Here is a 20,545-nt window from a genome sequence, read left to right on the forward strand (position 1 = left end):
TTGTAATGTAAGTGGCCTTTTACATGGGCAGATGAATTGCCTGATCACTGATAAAGGAAGTTGTTCGACCCTCTTTGACTTTCATTTTAACTTCCCAATAATCAGGAGGGGTTTCATGATTGTTTTCGTCATCATTCATTCATCTCATTGACATACAGGGCCGTATTTACTAAAGGTTTTTCCAGTAAATTTTGTAAGATTTTGTGTTGCATGTGTAATGCCCCAGATTTTGTGGCAAAAACCCCGAAAAGGTGCCGAGCAACCAAGAAAAGGTGGCGTGTATCTGGGGGGAGGGGTGTGGTCCAAGTTTTTTTTTAAGAGGGAAAAAAATACTTCCTACATACTTGCTGATGTTCCCAGATAAAATGTGGTGGTTCTGAGCTCTGGAAAAATAACGACAGCTCAAAGCATGTGTAAAAAAAAAAGCAAAACGTGGGGACAAGTGCGACAAATTCCCTATTTACATTGGAAGATGTGCTTCCAACAAATATTTGCCAATCTCTTATATTACTAAATTAATATTAATTGGTTGTCCATCTCAAGAGAATCTGTTATCTGGATTTACTACTAAGAGCTGCAGACACCATTGGATAGCAGCAAACGGTACCCTTCATGAAGCTTATGGTGGTTTGAAGTTTTTTGTAGCAGAGATCAGTCACTGTTGAAGATGACAGATTTCATCAATGTGACAATCTCACACATATCTATAACATACCACAAGATCAAGTTGACTGGATTTCCTCTTTAAGTTATTGACAAACTTTGTATGAACTAATTGTGGCAGCCAAATACTACAACAAATATAGTATATGCAGTCCAAATAGATGACAGAGATGGCACTCACCAAAAGGGTCTTCTTTTTTCAAATTCTGCAGTGCATACATACAAGGGCAGGTAGAAATGTGGTAACACCGGCTAGAGGAGGCATGTAGTATATGTGCGAAACAGTCTGTCCCAGATGCCCCTGCTCTCTTGCGTCTACCTGCCCTTGTCTGTATGCACTGTAGACTTTGAATAAAGAAGATCCTTTTGGTGAGTGTCATCTATTGTTTCACTGGATTGCATACCTACTTCATACTGAGCACCACTAGCGTTTGGGCTTCAGGTGTGATTCAAGACGCAGATGTCTACTTGTGCATGGTGTGAACAGTGCCTAGTCGTGTGTGGACATTACATCTACTAGTCACTCTACAGTATTCACAGTATTCTGTAGCAATATGAAATTGGACTACTTAAAATGAAATCTAGTACAGTTTAGTTAGTTGAGTCAAAGTCAATTGTTATGACCTATAAAAATATGATAAAGTATGGTGGTAGTATATGTTTCTGCAACAAATGCATCTATATAATGTCATTTATATAAACATACAAACCATTATTCACCCTTCTCAATATCTATACATAACTAGTTGTGAAACAATTCCTATTCTTTTCTTCATAAGAAATACTTTTTTTTCCAGAAGCACTTGAGAATAAAGCAAAGTTTTATGTGCACATAGGGAAAGTACAAGGTATTTCAAACCCAAATGCGCACACGGAACAGAACTCAGGGGACTATCCCTTAACTACAGTCACTTATCATGTGTGCTATGAATTCATTGAGGATCAGCCCAGCAGTGACTCGGAAGAGTACCAGGTAAGGTGGGAATTACATAAAGGAACAATTAATTTAGGTTGAAAAGAGTCCCAGAAACCTATTGATAAGTATGGATGCTAATTGTTTAAACAACTGGTAAATTTTGTGGTGTTTGGACAAGCTACAGGTGCCACAAATGTAATTTTTTTTTCTATATAATGTGCCAACAAAGTTTCAACAAAAAAATGGAATATAAAACGCCAATATTAATAAATTCCCTCCTTTGTATTGGGGGCATTTTAATAACTTGATGTAGACTATAAAATAATATCTAGCACTCAAATATACAGTGGGGCAAAAAAGTATTTAGTCAATTTTGCAAGTTGTACCACTTGAAAATTACAGGCCTCTCATCTTTTTATCATAGGTATACCTCAACTATGAGAGACATAACGAGAAAAAATCCATAAAATCACATTGTCTGATTTTTAAAGAATTTATTAGCAAATTATGGTGGAAAATAAATATTTGGTCAATAAAAAAAGTTAATCTCAATACTTTGTCAAACGTTTTCTGTAAGTCTTTACAAGGTTTTTACACACTGTTGCTAGAGATCTGGAGACTGGCTAGGCCACTCCAGGACCTTGAAATGCTTTTTAAAAAGCCACTCCTTCATTGCCCGGGCAGTGTGATTGGGATCATTGTCATGCAGAAAGATCCAGCCAGGTTTCATCTTCAGTGCCCTTGCTGATGGAAGGAGGTTTTCACTCAAAATCTCACAATACATGGCCCCATTCATTCTTTCCTTTACACGGATCAGTCGTCCTGGTCCCTTAGCAGAAAAACAGCCGCAAAGCATGATGTTTCCACTCCCATGCTTCACAGTAGGTATGGTGTTCTTTGGATGCAACTCAGCATTCTTTCTCTTCCAAACACGACGAGTTGAGTTTTTACCAAAAAGTTCTACTTTGGTTTCATCTGACCATATGACATTCTCCCAATACTCTTCTGGATCATCCAAATGCTCTCTAGCAAACTTCAGACGAACCTGGACACGTACTGGCATAAGCAGGGGCACACGTCTGACACTGCATGATTGTAGTCCCTGGTGGCGTAGTGTGTTACTGATGGTAGCCTTTGTTACTTTGGTCCCAGCTCTCTGCAGGTCATTCACTAGGTCCCCCCTTGTGGTTCTGGGATTTTTGCTCACCGTTCTTGCGATCATTTTGACACCACGGGGTGAGATCTTGCGTGGAGCCCCAGATCGAGTGAGATTATCAGTGGTCTTGTATGTCTTCCATTTTCTAATAATTGCACCCACAGTTGATATCTTCACGTTAAGCTGCTTGCCTATTGCAGATTCAGTCTTCCCAGCCTGGTGCAAGTCTACAATTTTGTTTCTGGTGTCCTTTGACAGCTCTTTGGTCTTGGCCATAGTGGAGCTTGGAGTGTGACAGAGGAGACTCTTAAAGAAGAAGTTACAGGTCTGTGAGAGCCAGAAATCTTGCTTATTTGTAGGTGACCAAATACTTATTTTCCACAATAATTTGCAAATAAATTCTTTAAAAATCAGACAATGTGATTTTATGGATTTTTTTTTCTCATTATGTCTCTCACAGTTGAGGTATACCTATGATGAAAATTATAGGCCTCTCATCTTTTTAAGTGGGAGAACTTGCACAATTGGTGGCTGACTAAATACTTTTTTGCACATCCTGTGTAGGTTACATAATCGTAAAGCCCCAGAATGATGATCTATTAGAATTCTATTTTTAAAACAGATATCAAAAGACTGTTAAAAGGAGAGGGGAAAACTATAGCTTACATAAAAATCTTCCAGAAGCCAGGAAAAGATTCCTCCTACATTAACCTAGATCTTTTATTAGTGTTAAAGGAGAAGTACCTGGAAGTACAGAAAAACTTATCCCCTATCCACAGAATAGAGGATAAGTTTTAGATTGCGGGGTCCTCCCGCGATCTCCTGCACAGAGCCCCGTCTCTCCCCCAGAGCGGTGCGTCACAACCCCCTGCCTGTACAGGAGATAGCTGGGGCCCCAGGGCTCGGATCCTCCGCGATCTAAAACGTATTCCCTATCCACAGAATAGAGGATAAGTTTTAGATTGCGGGGTCCTCCCGCGATCTCCTGCACAGAGCCCCGTCTCTCCCCCAGAGCGGCGCGTCACAACCCCCTGCCTGTACAGGAGATAGCTGGGGCCCCAGGGCTCGGATCCTCCGCGATCTAAAACGTATTCCCTATCCACAGAATAGAGGATAAGTTTTAGATTGCAGGGTCTGACAGCTGGGGTCCCCCATGATCTCCTATACAGAGCCCACGCTCTCTCCCAGAGCGGCGCGTCACAACCCCCCTGCCTGTACACGAGATCGCTCTGATCCTCCGCGATCTGAAACCTATTCTCTATTCTGTGAATAGAGGATACATTTTTCTGTAGTTCCAAGTATGACCCTTCTCCTTTAAAGATAATGGCTACCAGGCTGGAAAATCTGTAATGAAAATAACAAGGTGATGGGGATGAGGCCATCATCATCATCATCCAACCATCCAGTTTTAGTAACTTTAGATGCAAAAAAAGAAAGCTTATGGTGGCGTTGGGTGGCGATGACTGAATATGGTCCTAGATAAGATACATTTAGTCAATTTCTAGTAGTATTATAACATAACCTCATGGTGGCAGTGTGCACACCAAATTTTACATCATTCCCTCACCAGGAGAGGACCAAACTATATGACAAGCAGGCAGGTACAGGAAAAAAAATATACAAACCATAGATCCATATATGAAAATAGGGAGACATCTATAAATCAGGGTCCGGTGCAGAAAGTATAAGAAGTGAAAGATTAAGAAGTCACAAAGATCATAGATCTTCACATAGATCATGGATTCAACAGACTAGAACCTTTCTCATGCATGGCAGTAAATGCACAGAATTGTACTCACAATTAAAAGGGTTTGAATGTAACTAAATAGACATTCACTGTTCATAATATTTAATTTGTTTCTCAGAGACTTTGACATCATTCACAGGGTGTGTGCACTTTCTTATATTTTATTTCAGCCACATACATACAACCAGCTGCAACAGGTGACCGCCGAAGGGAATGTAGAACAACTTCACCCTCTGAATCTTCACACCGGTAATTGATTGTGTGTTGTTGACAATGGTAAAAATAGCAATGTGGCTACTTTACTATATTTATAAATGATTTTTCAAAAGTGGCATTTTGTTTTCTATATTTATATTTTATTTCTATTCATATTTTGTTTTCTACATTTATATTTTATTTCTATTCATATTTTGTTTGTTTTCTATATTTCTATATTTATATTTTATTTATATATATATATATATATATATATATATATATATATATACCTACACACACTCAGATATAAATATACAGTAAGCCTATAACTCGATGATGTTTTTATGTCCTAAAGTGAAACTGTCACTTAAAAAAAAAAAAAGAAAACTTTTGACGTGTCCGTGATATGTTTTTTCTAAGTTTTGATCGGTCAACATCTAAGTGTTCAGACCCTGACAGATCACTAGAACGAATGGGTAGAGAAGTACACAGCTCAACACCAATCAGATTGCTTCTTTCATTTTGCCAAGGTCTTGTTGAAAATGAAAGAAGCGAGCTGATTGGTTACTATGGGAAACTGGACAACTTTTCCTCTGCACAGGTTTTAATAAATCTCCCCCACAGAGCTGAGCGAAAAGGCGCTTAGGACAGACTTCTCCTGGCTCTATCTAGTGATTGGCCAGTGTCTATACCGGTGCTTCCCAACCAGGGTGCCTCCAGCTGTTGCAAAACCACAACTCCCAGCATGCCCGGACAGCCATTGGCTGTCCGGGCATGCTGGGAGTTGTAGTTTTGCAACAGCTGGAGGCACCCTGGTTGGGAAGCACATGTCTATATACTCAAATTTTGACTTTTGATATGTCTCTGCGATATATTAATGTTTGTTGTTGTTTTTTTGTTTTTTTTTTAAATGACAGTGCCCATCTAAAATTTGTCAGTTTCTTGGTGCCTCACACACTCGCTCCAGGAGCTGACAGGTGTCCGGAAAGTTCTTTTTCAGCTCTGTGCAGCATCTCATAGGGTTGAGGTGGTTAACAGCAGTGAGGGTACATGAAGATATGTGTGACCCTCGGAGGACATGCATTTCCAGACCATGGCTGACCCACCACTGTATTGGTCATGCCAAATAAATTGCAGGCAGCAAACAGTTCACCACAGCACAACATCTCCAAACTCTGTCACATCTGTTATGTTTAGTGCGAACCTGCTCTCATCTGGAAGAGAACAGAGCACCCATAGTAGTCCATTAAGTCAGAGACATGCACACCAGTAGCCTGCTGGAGGTCATTTTGTGGGGCTCCTTGCACAAAGGAGCAGATACCTGCCCTGCTCAATTCCCCAGACCTGAATACAATTGGGAACCTCTAAGGGCAAGTAGCACCACAGAAGTTTAAAGGGGTACTACCGTGGAAAACTTTTATTTTTTTTAATCAACTGGTGCCAGAAAGTTAAACAGATTTGTAAATCACTTCTATTAAAAAATCTTAATCCTTCCAGTACTTTTTAGGGGCTGTATACTAAAGAGAAATCCAAAAAAAGAAATGCATTTCCTGTGATGTCCTGACCACAGTGCTCTCTGCCGACCTCTGCTGTCTATTTTAGAAACTGGAGAAAATCCCCATAGCAAACATATGCTTCTCTCGACAGTTCCTAAAATGGACAGCAGAGGTCAGTAGAGAGCACTGTGGATTTTTGGATTTCTCTTTAGTATACAGCCCCTAAAAAGTACTGGAAGGATAAAGATTTTTTAATAGAAGTGATTTACAAATCTGTTTAACTGTCTGGCACCAGTTGATTTAAAAAAAAAAAAAAGTATTCCATGGTAGTACCCCTTTAAAAGCTCACTGATGCCATAATGCAGGTTTGGGAAGAGATCCACAGGACACCATCTACTGTCTCATGAGGAACACGTCCAGATGTTGTCAGGAGTGAATACAGGCACATGGGGGCCATATACACTACCAAGTCTAATTACTGGGATGAAATTCACATATATTGGATCTGCCTGTTCTTTTAAAATTTTTACTTTGATATTCGGTGTGGTTTGGAATCCCAAATTACCATGTACACAGTGGACAAGACAGAATTAAATTACTTAGTCCAAAGTTAACAGACCCAACAGGGTAGTGACTCACGGTTCAATAGATCGTTTCCAAAACTTCAGGTATTTATTTTTCATTCTTCAATAGGCATAGATATACTTTAACAAAGTGGAGCAAAGCTTGATTCCAGACACAGAGCTCAGATCTTCCATCTGCTCAACACCTCGGACGCGACGGCGTTTCGGGGGCGGGCCCCCTTAGTCATGCGTGGAATCCTGCCAGTCATGGTTTGGAATCCCGCCATCCCTCAACCGGCTAAATATTTTAGTTTCTTCTGACCATTCATACACCCTTTTAATCTCACTAAATTACACAATTTATATCAGTAAAACTTAAATGAACCATTCATCGAGATCCGACATAAGAATTAAAGGGGTACTCCACTGGAAAAAAGTTATTTTTTTTTTATATCAACTGATACCAGATTTGTAAATTATTCCTATAAAAAAAAAAAATCTTAATCTTTCCAGTACTTATTAGCAGCTGAATACTACAGAGGAAATTCTTTTCTTTTTGGATTTCTTTTCTGTCATGACTGCAGAGCTCTCGACTAACACCTCTGTCCATTTTAGGAACTGTCCAGAGCAGCTTATGTTTGCTATGGTGATTTTCTCCTGCTCTGGTTAGTTCCTGACATGGACAGAGGTGTCAGCAGAGAGCACTGTGGACAGACAGAAAATAAATCCAAAAAGAAAAGAATTTCCTCTGTAGTATACAGCCGCTAATAAGTACTGGACGGATTAAGATTTTTTTTATAGAAGTAATATACAAATCTGTTTAACTTTCTGGCATCAGTTGATTTAAAAAAAAAAAAAAAAAGTTTTCCACCTGAGTACCCCTTTAAGCATTCCTTTATTAATATTATTATATCATTATTATTAACAGTGCATATTGTCACATTGGCATTTGGAAATGCACAGTTGATCTATCTTGCTGTTGTCTGCCCCTGTTAAATAATGTATGTTTGCTACAATTAAATGTTATGCTTTTTATAGAATATGGACAATACCAAAATACCTTTATTAAAGACCTCATATATTTTCATAATATTCGTTGTTGTAGTAATAATGTGATTGCATGTGTCTATTGCATTTTAATATAAAACAAACACATAGTGTGTGAAAGTCTGGCAACTGAACTGGGGGCTCTGCCTTGTATTTTTTATTTATACCATTTGTTTATGCATCATTCTTATAAAGAACAAAATATGGTAAATATGTTTTCTGTGTTATAATACATTTCTTCTTCATTTACCTAACTGGTGTAGCCTTTTTTTCTTTTATTATTTTCAGATACTGACAATTGGTAAGATATTTGTATGTCATCTCACCATAACACCAGTAGGTAGCATACTTCATATTTCTTCTAGAGAAGGGAAAGTCATGGTAACCTCAAAGAGTCTGCTTAGCATGATTAATATTGATATTTAGCCTTTGCCCACCTGTTCCCCCAGTCACATATCATTGAGCTTTCTGATATATAATCATTTGGCTGATGACCTGATCAAATTGCAAGAAACTGACGTTTTATATTATATTTTTATAGTGTTTTATATATCTGTTCTTCAATATGAGTTACAAATTATAATCCTGTCACAGGTCTTTACAAAACAGCGGGATCACTTTGGAATGATAGTATAGAGTATGAGTATGTCATGGAGCACACATCTTCAGATCTATTGGCTTTAAAGTCTTTTCTTCTCTCTGGAATGAAGGTGACGGTCACAGAGGAAAAGGTAAGTATACAGTCTTTCATTATACAGAGTATATAGTCCTCTAGTATCCAGATTAGGAAGAATATAGGAGATAATCATTATTTTTGCAAGGAAAAAAAGATTGGATGTCACATGGACTTGGTAACATGTGACTTACGAAAACTTTGTAATAAAGGTAATTTCAGAAGTGGAAGTGGTCAGTGGGGGTTCATGTATGTGAGAGAAGTACTTATTGTTAGTTCATCACAGAACTAGTTCTGCAGTGTTTACTACATTATCTTTGCCCACTGAGCAGTTACTGTATATTAACCCCTTAAGGACTCAGCGTTTTTCCGTTTTTGCTTTTTCATTTTTTCCTCATCACTTTCTAAAAATCATAACGCTTTCAATTTTGCACCTAAAATTCCATATGATGGCTTATTTTTTGCGCCACCATTTCTACTTTGCAATGAAATTAGTCATTTAGTCATCCTTAGTCATTAGTCTTTTACCCTGATCCCTGCAAAGCCATAGCTTAGCATGGATCAGCGTTCTAGGGGCTCGATGGCTCAAGCCTGTAGCTCAGGCTTGGAGCAATCGAACGCCGATCGGACGCGACGGAGACAGGTGAGGGGACCTCCGCTTGTGTCCTAGCTGATTGGGACATCGTGTTTTTATCGGGATAGTCCCAATCAGCCCGACTGAGCTGCTGGGAAGCTTTTCTTTCTTTTTCGACGAGGCGATCAAATTTGGCGATCTATTAGCCCAGGGTCCCGGCTATCATTAGCCGCCGGGACCGACCTGGTGTGATGCGTTTTAAATACCAGGACCGGGCGCAGGGCATACAGGTACGCCCTGCGTCCTTAAGAGGTTAATGTTGTGAAGGACTGATCAGCGGAATGATCAGCTACCAATTCATCCTGTAAAGGCTTAGGTAGCAAAAAAGCTGAATTCTCCTATACAGACGGCTTTACACAATCATAAGGAAGCTTTTATTGTAGGCACATTACAGTCCAAATTCCTAGTCCAACTGCTGGACTAGTTAGCCAACTTAAAGGGGTACTCCGGTCCTGAGACTTTGGATAGGGGATATGATGTCTCACTGCGGGGGGTCCCGCCACTGGGGACCCCCGCAATCTTGTATTCGCCACCCACCTGTTTGAGCTGCACGCCGCGGTGCCAGCTCACAAACAGCTGGGTGGCGACCACGGACGTTACGCCCCCTCCTATAGACTTGCTTAGCGGGGGCGGAGTCGTGATGTCACAATAATCCGGCCCCGTGGTCGACTCCCGGCTGTTTGTGAGCTGGCACCGCGGCGTACAGCTCAAACATGTAGGTGGCAAATACAAGATTGCAGGGGTCACCAGCGGCAGGACCCCCGCGGTGAGACATCTTATCCCCTATCCTTTGGATAGGGGATAAGATGTCTCAGGGCCGGAGTACTCCTTTAACCGTATTATAATGATATATACACGTTCAATGTTTGGAGTTATGTTTTTTATGTTAATTCGTTTTTTCTTTTCTTTGTTTATGTTTTTCTTTTAATGGGGTTTTGTTCCTCATATTTAAAATGACAGCAGCATCACCTACACTAACCTGAATAAACCAGTTAATAGTGCATGTGATACGGATTCAAATGCAGTTTACCTTATAAAAGTTCAATGTGCCAGTCAGGAAAACTGTAATAATTCAAATATGCTTATATTTTTCTTTCAGCATCGGGGGTGTCCAGCCTTTCTCGGCAATGATAATCCTGCCCGTTCTGCCCCTTTGACACTGTGCCCTTTATAAATAGTCATTTTTCTTCTTCACCACATCTGCTAGACCTGCCAAGGCTACGCTTATGTGACCTGCTGTATTGGAGACGCACTGCTCCCCACTTTTGGGTGAAGCGGCTATGCAGTGTGTCCACTCTGCTTGGCAAACAGCAGGTCACATTGGTAAAGTCTCAGCATGTCTATCAGATATGCTGAAGAAGGAACGAGGCAAATTTATAAAGAGGGAGGTATTATTGGCTGGTGCTGGCAGGATAAGCATTGCTCAGAGAGACTGGAGATCGCCCACATTGCTCAAAGAACTTAATTACCATGCACAGTCAAGTCTGTAAATGTTGGCACCCCTGAAATTTTTCAAGAAAATGAAGTATTTCCCACAGATAAGGATTGCAGTAACACATATTTTGCTATACACATGTTTGTTCCCTTTGTGTGTATTGGAACTTAACCAAAAAAGTTTGGAAAGAAAGCAAATTGGACATAATGTCACACCAAACTCCAAAAATGGTCAGGACAAAATTATTGGCACCCTTTCAAACCTGTGGATAAATAAGATTATTTCAAGCATGTGATGCTCCTTTAAACTCACCTGGGGCAAGTAACAGGTGTGGGCAATATAAAAATCACACCTTAAAGCAAATAAAAAGGAGAGAAGTTCACATAGTCTTTGCATTGTGTGTCTGTGTATGCCACAGTAAGCATGGACAACAGAAAGACGAGAAGAGAACTGTCTGAGGACTTGAGAACCAAAATTGTGGAAAAATATCAACAATCTCAAGGTTACAAGTCCATCTCCAGAGATCTAGATTTGCCTTTGTCCACATGCGCAACATTATCAAGAAGTTTGCAACCCATGGCACTGTAGCTAATCTCCCTGGGCATGGACTGAAGAGAAAAATTGATGAAAGTTGTCAACGCAGGATAGTCCGGATGGTGAATAAGCAGCCCCAAACAAGTTCCAAATATATCTCGATGAGCCAAGTTCTATGGTGCTGCAATCAATCACCAGGTGCGGAGCTCCACTCTTAGCTCCCAAACATGCAGTATACAAGGTTCCTGGGCTATATACGCAAAAGCAGTGCTAGCATACACATGAAAAAGATAAACTCCCTGTTCCAGTAGAGAATATATGACCAACCTGTCTTCTTTATTTTTTCTTTTTCTTCAATAAAGTGCAGTTTTCAACATTTACATCAAAGCGAGGTGTTCACAGCTCAGAGGCAACAGGATATGACGCGACGTTTCGAGGGGCACGCCCCCTTACTCATGCGTACCTGAACCTGTTGGAATACCTCCTTATGTACGTATATGCACACCTATTTTCAATTAGTTAAGATACATTCTATAAATATATTATTAAAATTTTTACAAATACATTATGTTTTAAACTTTCTATATATTATAATTATTATAAGAATGGTCTAAAACGACATAATTCATTAAATCCTGAAGGTTGGATAGTTTCAAGTTCTGTTATCCAGAATACTTCCCTGCGGAGAAGCAGTTTTTTGTTACTCTCCTTATTCACACCTTGCGTTATTTGTTCTATTACTTGCCATCTTAAGTCACTGGTTCTATGGTTGTTTTCTAAAAAATGTCTGACTGCTGAGGTTTCTCCCCCAAATTTTTTTATGGGATAGATCTTACTTTCCAATGTTTTCCTTATAGCATTTTTATGTTCAGCAATACGTAGTTTTATCATTCTACTAGTTTGCCCTACATAGCCCATACCGCACGGGCATTTTAATAAATATATAACGTTTTCACTAGTACAACTGAAATAGCTTTTCACCGGGATGCTATGTCCTTTTTTGGGATGATGGATGTTCTCCCCTTTAATAATACTGCTACACTGCATACATGACAAGCATGCAAATGTACCCTTTTTAGGAGTAGCTAAAAAACTTTGTGGGTCCTTCTTTTTTACTGCAATGTCACCTCTAATTAAGGTGTCCCCTATTGATTTCCCTTTTGTGTGTACAAACATAGGTGGATCCTTAAAAAGGTTCACATATTTTGGATCAGACTTTAATATTGCCCAATATTTTTGGATAGTTCTTTTTATCATTGGGCTATGTTTATTATATGTGCCTGTATACATTATTCATTCATTTTTGGTTTTATCTTTGTTTTTCTTTATTAGTAAATCTTGTCTGTTCATACTACTGACTTCCTTTTCTGCTTCTTTTAAGTGTTTTTTGTCATAAACTCTTTCCAAGAACTTATTTTCAATTAAAATTTTTCCTTTTTTCATATTCTTCCGTTGTACTAGAAAATCTTTTTGCGCGAATTAGCTGACTTTTCGGGAGACCGGTTGGTCGTATATACTCTACTGGAACAGGGAGTTTATCTTTTTCATGGGTATGCTAGCACTGCCTTTGCGTATATAGCCCAGGAACCTTGTATACTGCAAGTTCCAAATATATTCAAGCTGTCCTGCAGGCTCAGGGAGCATCAGTGTCAGCATGAACTATCTGTCAACATTTAAATGAAATGAAACGCTATGGCAGGAGACCCAGGAGGACCCCACTGCTGACAAAGAGACATAAAAAAGCAAGACTACATTTTGCCAAAATGAACTTGAGGAAGCCAAAATCCTTCTGGGAAAACATCTTGTGGACAGATGAGACCAAGATAGAGCTTTTTGGTAAAGCACATCATTCTATTGTTTACCGAAAACGGAATGAGGCTTACAAAGAAAAGAACACAGCACCTACAGTGAAATATGGCGGAGGTTCAATGATGTTTTGGGGTTGTCTTGCTGCCTCTGGCACTGGGTGCCTTGAATGTGTGCAAGGCATCATGAAATCTGAGGATTACCAACAGATTTTGGGTCACACTGTACACCCCAGTGTCAGAAAGCTGGGTTTGCGTCCAAGATCTTGGGACTTCCAGCAGGACAATGACCACAAACATACATCAAAAAGCACCCAGAAATGGATGGCAAGAATGCGCTTGAGAGTTCTGAAGTGGCCAGCAATGAGTCCAGATCTAAATCCCATTGGAGAGATCTTAAAATTGCTGTTAGGAAAAGGCGCCCTTCTAATAAGAGACACCTGGAACAGTTTGCAAAGGAAGAGTGGTCCAACATTCCGGCTGAGAGGTGTAAGAAGCTTATTGATGGTTATAGGAAGCGACTGATTTCAGTTATTTTTTCCAAAGGGGGTGCAACCAAATATTAAGTTAAGGGAGCCAATAATTTTGTCCACACCATTTTTGAAGTTTGGTGTGACAACATGTCCAATTAGCTTTTTTTTCCTCCCTTTTGGTTTGGTTCCAATACACACAAAGGGAATAAACGTGTGTATAGCAAAACATATGTTACTGCAATCCTTTTCTGTGAGAAATAATGCATTTTCTTTAAAAATTTCAGGGGTGCCAACATTTACGGCCATGACTGTATGGATTATTACAGTTTTCTATGGAATGGCGCAACAGATTTTTATATGGTACAATTCATTTGAATCAGCATCTGCTGCACTATTAAAGGGGTAGTTCAGAGGAATTTGTTTTCAAAATTATACAGATTTGCAAAATATGTATATTTAAAAATATTAAGCCTTCTAGTACTTCAAAGCTGCCATATGCTCCAGAGGAAGTTGTGTAGTTCTTTCCAGTCTGACCACAGGGCTCTCTGCTGCCACCTCTGTCCAAGTCAGGAACTGCTCAGAGCATGATCCCCATAGCAAACCTCTTTTGCTTCAGACAATTCCTGACATGGCCAGAGGTGTCAGCAGAGATCAACTTCCTCTGTAGCATACATCCTCTGATAAGTACTGAAAGGCTAAATATTTTTATATAGAAGTAATTTCCAAATCTGTATAATTTTCTGGAACCAGATGATTAGAATTTTTATTATTATTATTATTATTTTACTCTAGAGTACCTCTTTAAGGCCCCGTTCACACTACGGAATCTTCGCTCGCTGAATTCGGCCGTACGTGCTTCGTCTCCATTAACGGCTATGCAGTGCTCGCGGAATCCGCGCAAAGAATGAACATGTTCTTTCTTTGCGCGGAACAATTTTAGCGGCGGAATTGTCCTCCGCGGAAATTCCTCAGTGTGAACGGGTCTCGCGGAGACCCATTCACACTAATGTTAAGTTCACACCGCGGAGTTCCGCTCGTGGAATTCCGCGAGGATTCCGTAGTGTGAACATAGCCTTACCCTTATATTCAGATTAGTGCGAGTGATGCTGCTGTCAGTTTCCCCTCAACAGTAACATAAATTTAGTATGAATTTAGTCCCATTTCCTTTTACAAATTATATTCCTAAACTCTTATACATAGGATGTCTTCTGGTCATTGGTACAAAAATCACTATTTTATCTTCCTGTTTATATATTTATGTAAAAATATAAAAAAAAAAAAAAAAAAACAACAACTGTTGTTTAGGCAATATGTGAATCTGTGTTTTTACCTTTAGCTTGTTGGGTTCTGCCAGTCCTAGTTTCTTGAGCACAAATATTTCAAATCAGAGTTTCATTGTAAATCATATCTTACCGGGGATAGCTTTCAAATCAATATTATGTAAGTACAGTGTTTTTACAATAGGACAAACAGCAAACAAGTATATAGTGAAACCAGTGCTGAGGCATGGAATAGCTGAAACAAGATCTAGGTTTACACATTTACCATTAACTATTTATACCAGCTAAGGGTAAATGCCATTAGAAAATTAACTTAGAGGGGAAAAACAGTCTACTGTATCAAGTACATTCATTTCTGGAACTACATGTAATGCTGAATTATTTGTGAATTGTTTTATCCGTGTATACAGAAAAAGTCTATAGTGTTTACATTACTCTTCAATCAGTGTCTCAGGCTCCTTTTTACCATGTAACATTGCCCTTTTGTTTAAAGGGGTACTCTGCTGGAAAACATTGATTTTTAAATCAACTGATGCCAGAAAGTTAAACAGACACCTCTGTCCATGTCAGGAACTGTCCAGAGTAGGAGCAAATCCCCATAGCAAACCTCTCTTGCTCTGGACAGTTCCTGACATGGACAGAGGTGTCAGCAGAGAGCACTTGTGGTCAGACAGAAAGGAAATTAAAAAAGAAAAGAACTTCCTCTGGAGCATACAGCAGCTTTTAACCCCTTAAGGACTCAGGGTTCTTCAGTTTTTGCACTTTCGTTTTTTCCTCCTTACCTTTTAAAAATCATAACCCTTTCAATTTTCCACCTAAAAATCCATATTATGGCTTATTTTTTGCATCACCAATTCTACTTTGCAGTGACATTAGTCATTTTACCCAAAAAGGCACGGCGAAACGGAAAAAAAAAATCATTGTGCGACAAAATCGAAGAAAAAACGCCATTTTGTAACTTTTGGGGGCTTCCGTTTCTACGCAGTGCATATTTCGGTAAAAATTACACCTTATCATTATTCTGTAGGTACATACGGTTAAAATGATACCCTACTTATATAGGTTTGATTTTGTCGCACTTCTGGAAAAAATCATAACTTCATGCAGGAAAATGTATACGTTTAAAAATGTCATCTTCTGACCCCTATAACTTTTTTATTTTTCCACGTACAAGGCGGTATGAGGACTTATTTTTTGCGCCGTGATCTGAAGTTTTTATTGGTATGATTTTTGTTTTGATCTGACTTTTTGATCACTTTTTATAAATTTTTTTAATGGTATAAAAAGTGACCAAAAATGCGCTCTTTTGGACTTTGGAATTTTTTTGCGCGTACGCCATTGACCGTGCGGTTTAATTAATGATATATTTTTATAGTTTGGACATTTACGCATGCGGCGATACCACATTATATGTTTATTTTTTATTTTTTTTACACTGTTTTATTTTTTTTATGGGAAAAGGGGGTGATTCAAACTTTTATTAGGGAAGGGGTTAAATGACCTTTATTAACACTTTTTTTTTACTTTTTTTTTTGCAGTGTTATAGCTCCCATAGGGACCTATAACACTGCACACACTGATCTCCTACACAGATCACAGGCGTGTATTAACACGCCTGTGATCAGTGTTATCTGCGCTTGACTGCTCCTGCCTGGATCTCAGGCACGGAGCAGTCATTCGCTGATCGGACACTGAGGAGGCAGGTAAGGGTCCTCGCGGTGTCCTGCAAGCTGTTCGGGACACCGCGGCGGTCCCGAACAGCCCGACTGAGCAGCCGGGTCACTTTCACTTTTGAAGCGGCGGTCAGCTTTGACCGCAGCTTCTAAAGGGTTAATACCGCACATCGCCGCGATCGGCGATGTGTGGTATTAGCCGCGGGTCCCGGCCGTTGATATTAACCTCTTAACGACGCAGGACGTATATTTACGTCCTGCGCCGGCTCCCGCGATATGAATCGGGATCGCGCCGCGATCCCGCTTCATATCGCGGGAGCTGGCGCAGGACGTAAATATACGTCCTGCGTCGTTAAGGGGTTAATTCCTGAAGGATTAAGACTTTTAATTGAAGTAATTTACAAATCTGTTTCTGGCATCAGTTGATTTAAAAAAAAAAATTTACAGCGGAGAACCATTTTAACCTCTTGGGGACGCAGGGCGTATGCATACGCCCTGCATTCCCGATCCTTAAGGACTCAGGGCGTACTTGTACGCCCTGGTCCCTCTAATCGGGTTTAAACCGTTTTCACCAGCAGAGAAAGGGTTAAACACGGTGGGTCCCAGTTGCTATGGGCAGCCAGGACCCACTGCTAATGTTGGGCATGGCCGATCGGGCCGATGCCCGGCAATAACCCTTTAGACGCCGTGATCAAAGTTGATCGCAGCGTCTAAAACGAAAGTAAAAGAATCCTTGCAGCTCAAAGGAGCTGATCGGGACTATCGCGACAAAATCCCGATGTCCCAATCAGTTTACCGGACGACAGGAGGGTCCTTGCCTGCCTCTCCGTTATCCGATCGGCGATCTACTGCTCCATGCCTGCGCAGCAGGCTAGAGCAGCAGATCGCCGGTTATACTGATCAGTGCTTTGCAATGGCAAAACACTGATCAGTGTATGCAATCAGAAGATTGCATGTTTTAGCCCCCTATGGAAGCTAAAAAAATAAAATAAAATAAAAAGTGTAAATTTATTTTTTTATTATTAAAGTTCATTAACCACTTCCCTATTAAAAGTTTAAATCGCCCCCCTTTTCCCATTTTTTAAATAAAATAATGTAAAAAAATTATCATATGTGGTACCGCCACGTGCGTAAATGTCTGAAGTATTTAAATATTAGGTTAGCTAAACCCCATTGTCGATGGCGTCCACGTAAAAAAAATACCAAAGTCTAAAATTTAGCATTTTTGGTCACTTCATATACCATAAAAATATTAATAAAAAGCGATCAAAAAGTCCCATCAAAACAAAAATGGTACAGATAAAAACTAAAGATGACGGCCCAAAAAATGAGCCCTCATTCCACCCCGTACACGGAAAAAAAAAAGTTATAGGGGTCATAAGATGCCAATTTTAAACATACTAATTTTGGTGCATGTAGTTTATAATTTATTAAAGTATTAAAATATAATAAAACCTACATAAATTTGGTATCCTTGTAACTGTATGGACCTAAAGAATAAAGATAAGGTGTCATTTTTACCAAATTTTGCACTGCGTAGAAACGAGAGCCCCCAAAAGTTTCAACATTTTTTAATTTTGTTTTGCCGCAGGTTATATTCTAAAATAAGTGATGTCATTGCAAAGTACAATTGGTGATGCAAAAAACAAGCCCTTATATGGGTCAGTAGGTGCAAAATTGAAAGTGTTATGATTTTTAGAAAGGAAGAAGGAAAAAGCGAAAATGCAAAAACGAAAATTAGCTTAGTCCTTAAAGGGGTACTCCGCCCCTGGCATCTTATCCCCTATCCAAAGGATAGGGGATAAGATGTTAGATCGCCGCGGTCCCGCTGCTGGGGACCCCAGGGATCGCCACTGCGGCACCCCGCCATCATTACTGCACAGAGCGAGTTCGCTCTGTGCGTAATGATGGGCGATACCGGGTCCGGAGCAGCGTGACGCCAATGCTCCGCCCCATGACATCACGGCCCATCCCCTTAATGCAAGTCTAGGGCAGGGGGCGTGATGACTGCCACGCCCCCTCCCATAGACTTGTATTGATGGGGGCAGGCGGTGATGTCACGAGGGGCGGAGCCATGACGTAACGATGCTCCGGCCCCTGTATTGCCCGTCATTACGTGCAGAGCGATCTCGCTCTGCGCAGTAATGATAGCGGGGTGCTGCAGCAGCGATCCCCGGGGTCCCCAGCAGTGGGACCCCGGCGATCTGACATCTTATCCCCAATCCTTTGGATAGGGGATAAGATGTCTAGGGGTGGAGTACCCCTTTAAGGTGAAAATAGGCTGAGCCCCTAAGGGGTTAAGGCACTGGTCCCCATCCTTTTAAACATTTTGAGCCATGTTCAGCTTTGATTGATAGTTGGAACCACATTGAACTGAAAAATGAAAGAGAAGCATATTAAATGTGGAGAAATGGGAAATTAAAAATAAGGAAACATTTGTGGATACATATTTTAGGGAACATTTGACAGATATTATATGATCCAAAATGGCACTGTTCAATGGCTACTGTGATAATGTTAGTTGCTAGTTCATATGGTAATTGCTCAGAAATCCTATGGTAAGCCACAGAGCAGGAGGTTGTGAGCCACATGTGGCTTCCATGCCACTGGTTGGGGTCCTCTGATCTAAGGGATGATGATCACCTTTTAATTGTAAAAATGATAAATGACCATTCTTTATACAAAGTTGCATCAGGGCACATGATACTTAAAGGGGTTATCCAGGAAAAAAACTTTTTTTATATACAGTGACCCCCCGACTTATGATGGCCCCGACATATGATCATTTCAACATATGATGGCCTCTCAGAGCCCATCGTATGTTGAAGGCAGCATCGACATATGATGCTGCTGTGTGTCGGGTCCATCATACAAACAGCTATCTGACAGCGCTGACAACTTCAGCAACTGACAGATAGTTGTTTAATGTGCCCCGTGTGTCCCGTTCTGCTTCCTGTTACTCACATGCTGTCCTGCTAACTCACGCAGGCTTCCACTGTGAGCTCCGTGTAAGCCCCGCCCCCCAGTGCAGCTATAGCCAATAGCATGCAGCATCTTGCTGCAGGCATCCAATGAGCTGCTGGCTGCCCTCCCCTTCCTTTCCTATAGAGCTGTAGTCGGCAGGATCATAATGGAGGACATTCTGTCCCCCCTGAAGGTATTTAAAGAACTGTACAGTACTGTATGCGATGTCACACATCACATACAATACATATACACACTATACACCCCATACATAAAGTGTTTCCCTATCAGTGTGCCTCCAGCTGTTGCAAAACTATAACTCCCAGCATGCCCAGACAGTCAATGGCTGTACATGCATGCTGGGAGTTGTAGTTGTGCAACAGCTGGAGGCACCCTGCTTTGTTTAACACTCCCCATACACTCCACATACAATGGTCATCCCAGAACCAATTAGCAGTTTCCCATAGAGAGATGTATTCAACATACAATGGTTCCAAGGCCCCAGAACCAATTACCATTTTTACATAGACCTATGTACTCGACATATGATGGCTTCAACATATGATGGTTCTCCTGGAACCAATTAATATCATATGTTGAGGGACCACTGTATATATCAACTGTCTCCAGAGAGTTAAACAGATTTGTAAATGACTTCTATTAAAAAATCTTAATCCTTTCAGTACATATGAGCTGCTGAAGTTGAGTTGTTCTTTTCTGTCTAAGTGCTCTCTGATTACTTCTGTCTCGGGAACTGTCCAGAGTAGAAGCAAATCCCCATAGCAAACCTCTTCTACTCTGTGCAGTTCCCGAGACAAGCAGAGATGTCAGCAGAGAGCACTGTTGCCAGAAAGAAAAGGACAACTCAACTTCAGCAGATGATAATTATTGCAAGGAGTAAGATTTTTTAATAGAAGTAATTTACAAATCTGTTTAACTTTCTGAAGCCAGTTTATATATATATAAAGTTTTTTCCTGGAATACCCCTTTAAGTATTCAATAACAATGTTTCTAGTTTCTTTTACTTCTGAAATGTTGCTACTCATCCAACACAATCCTTGTTTCTATTAGATCCTCTCATGGCCCAAAGATCCAGAAGAGAATTCTGTTGTATCAAAACCTGACAAACAAGTTGGTGGGACGGAGAAGGAAAAAGACAAGGCCAGAAATAGCGCTCGAGTAAGTTTGGCTCAAAACTTGACTTAACCAAGTACCAAGAAGAAAAGAAACCACTTCATGGCACATTAGGCTTGGGCTACACTGCCACTTTATATAGCACTGCTAGTTG

General features: G+C 40.3%; 1 protein-coding gene across 2 annotated transcripts in view; it reads left to right on the forward strand.

Annotated features, from left to right (window-relative positions):
• Window positions 1–20,545, forward strand: part of LRRC43 (leucine rich repeat containing 43) — a 45,702-nt gene that overhangs the window by 16,207 nt on the left and 8,950 nt on the right. For both annotated transcript variants that reach the window (XM_056534978.1, XM_056534985.1), the window contains exons 6-9: window positions 1,461–1,636; window positions 4,653–4,731; window positions 8,381–8,517; window positions 20,329–20,436. In XM_056534978.1, the coding sequence (XP_056390953.1) occupies window positions 1,461–1,636; window positions 4,653–4,731; window positions 8,381–8,517; window positions 20,329–20,436 (500 nt within the window). The remainder of the gene's footprint in view (window positions 1–1,460; window positions 1,637–4,652; window positions 4,732–8,380; window positions 8,518–20,328; window positions 20,437–20,545) is intronic.

Source organism: Hyla sarda, chromosome 1 (assembly GCF_029499605.1).
Source record: "Hyla sarda isolate aHylSar1 chromosome 1, aHylSar1.hap1, whole genome shotgun sequence".
NCBI lineage: Eukaryota > Metazoa > Chordata > Amphibia > Anura > Hylidae > Hyla > Hyla sarda.